The sequence below is a fragment of the Propithecus coquereli genome, unplaced genomic scaffold, assembly GCF_000956105.1.
Source record: "Propithecus coquereli isolate 6110/MARCELLA unplaced genomic scaffold, Pcoq_1.0 Scaffold10, whole genome shotgun sequence".
In the NCBI taxonomy this organism is placed as follows: domain Eukaryota; kingdom Metazoa; phylum Chordata; class Mammalia; order Primates; family Indriidae; genus Propithecus; species Propithecus coquereli.
In genome coordinates, this window is record NW_012133858.1 from 3,000,165 (window position 1) to 3,002,576 (window position 2,412).

General features: G+C 36.6%; 1 protein-coding gene across 1 annotated transcript in view; it reads right to left on the bottom strand.

The window, feature by feature from the left end:
• Positions 1-2,412, bottom strand: part of POLQ (polymerase (DNA directed), theta) — a 147,229-nt gene that overhangs the window by 76,997 nt on the left and 67,820 nt on the right. The window contains exons 18-19 of the mRNA XM_012639541.1: positions 2,077-2,152; positions 1,591-1,859 (exon numbers count right to left, since the gene is read on the bottom strand). Coding sequence (XP_012494995.1) covers positions 1,591-1,859; positions 2,077-2,152 — 345 coding nt within the window. The remainder of the gene's footprint in view (positions 1-1,590; positions 1,860-2,076; positions 2,153-2,412) is intronic.

A 2,412-nucleotide genomic window follows, 5' to 3' on the forward strand; every position in this document is an offset into this window, starting at 1 on the left:
CACCAAAATATACTCAAAATGAAATAACTGAATAATTCTATAGTTGTTAAAGAAATCAAAGTTATAGCTAAATATCTTTTCACAAAGAAATATAGTACAAATTCTACCAAACTTTCAAGGAATATATCATTCTAATAATACATAAACTCCTCTAGAATAAAAAGAGGTTATATTCACAACTCATTTCATGAAACTAGAACTTTGTTACTAAAAACAAAGACAGCACAAGAAAGAAAAATTACAATCATTTTACAATCAATGAATTGGCAAAGTTAAAATATGCATCAGCAAGATTTCTTATACATTGGGTACCAAATGTCTACAAAAAGCTACAGATCAATTCGTATCAGCATCATCAAAAGTCAGTCTCTGGGAACTACACAAACTCTCCAGGAAACCCAGCCTAGGGACAGACTAGGCAGGTGTTCACCCGCATTACTGCTCGTGAATGTAGGCGCCGTCCGCAGCATGTGTGCCGCATACTCCCACTCCTTAGCCTGCTTCCACTGGCTTAGGGTGGCCAAGTTTGAAATACTGCAGTGCCTGTACAAGAGCTGCTAATTAATACCACTTAAGCAGGAAAGCCTCCTATGAACACACAAGTCATTCTAATCCATGTCTCTCTTATTCTACCCTAGTGATGTTGGAGACAACATTCCTACCAGCACAGAGGGTTTGTGGTAGCAGTAAAGATAATAATTACAATAATCGACTAATACTAATAAGCACCTACTCTGTGGCAAACACTGTACTACATTCACTATTTTATTTAATCCTTATAACAACTTTCTAAGAACCGGACTTAAAGAATTTCAATTGCTTACCCAAAATCCCTCAGCTAATAAGTGGACAACCCAGATCCAAACCCTGGTCTATGTAAACTCATCAGTCTGCTGTTTCTAGTATCTGTTGATCAGTCAATAAATTCACAGTGTAATCTCCTCACCATGAAGCTAACCTTGTTCCACTTTGCCACCTCTACTATAAGCATTTGTCATGCTCTCCGAAGTCAAAGTACTCACTCTGAGCCAGCAGATTGCACAATAAATTCATGTTATTTGTCATAAGGGAAAAATAGAACCTCATGAATATCCTTTGCTGAAAAAACAACTGTTAATAGTTCTAAAAAGCAAATAGTTCACTTTTTTAAATCCATGAAGGATGTCTTCTAAGTATGAATAAAAATAATTTGATAAAGTTCAAATATAAAATCAGTAACAACTGAATAAAATGCCACTAATTCTCTTCATTACAATAAAGTTAGAGGTGAGCAAACTATGGCCAAACTAGCACTGGATGCATGTTTCTGTAAATAAAGTGCTACTGGAAAACAGCCACACCCATTTGTTTTGGTATTGTCTATGGCTGCTCTCATGCCACAGAGTGTTTAATATTTATAATAGGCCATCTGGTCCACAAAGCCAAAAATATTTACTATCTGGACTTTTACAGAAAAAAGTTTGTTGACATCCTGCACTAGACAATTCAAAGGTAGATATAGAATGTATAATTTACCAATCTGTGATAAAGAGTGACTAAATATACATATCCATAGTCTGTAACATAAAAATACTAGAAACTTGGTTTTACCTTGAAGGTTTTCCTTCTGCAACAATAAGTTGAGTTGATTCATAGAGTTGAAGATGAGAATGGACTCTACAGATGCTCTATATCTCCCAGAATGCTCTGTGCTGACATTCAGCCCCAGGCTTTGAATTCCTTGGCCAGTCTCCATCCCTTCTAGGAGTGGAAGCTCATGAGGAAGAAAACTGGTAACTATGCTATGAAGAGTTGGCTCCTTAGAATCTGGATCTAGTAACCAGCATGCCACCTGAATGGGATAGCAATCAGAATATTCTCTTGATTTTTTTCAAAGACATTTCTGCACCCTTAAATCCCTTAAATTAAAAGGAGAAAAAAAGAAAGCTCTTATCTAATCTCACTGATTTCCATTTAACACTTATTCAGTGGTCTTCCCAGGAAAGGAGACTGAAAGAATAATTGTAACAGGACTCATTTTCGGTACTAAGAGAACAGTGGCCTTCTAAGAAGGAAAAGTCATAACTTTTCTATTACCGCAATGCTTCTGGCTGATCCAGTTCTGAAGTAGGCTTGAAAACCAGGTGTCTCTCAGCGAACTCAAACTGTGCATCTGAAAATGAAGATGTACTCTTCTCCACTAAGGATAATTTTGGCTATGCTACTATAATAAAGATGGGACTATATGGCTTTAACTTTATTTAGTTTTTTCAACATCAAAAGAAGTGAGGCATAAATGTTTTGCCATTAAAAGTTGATATGCAGAGTTTCAGAAAGTCTCTAGACTTTTCCCCAAGAATGGAGGTCTGTTGCCAGGACCTCCACCTGGTCAATTTGATTGTTATTTTTGGCTTCCCCATGAGACTAGGAAAC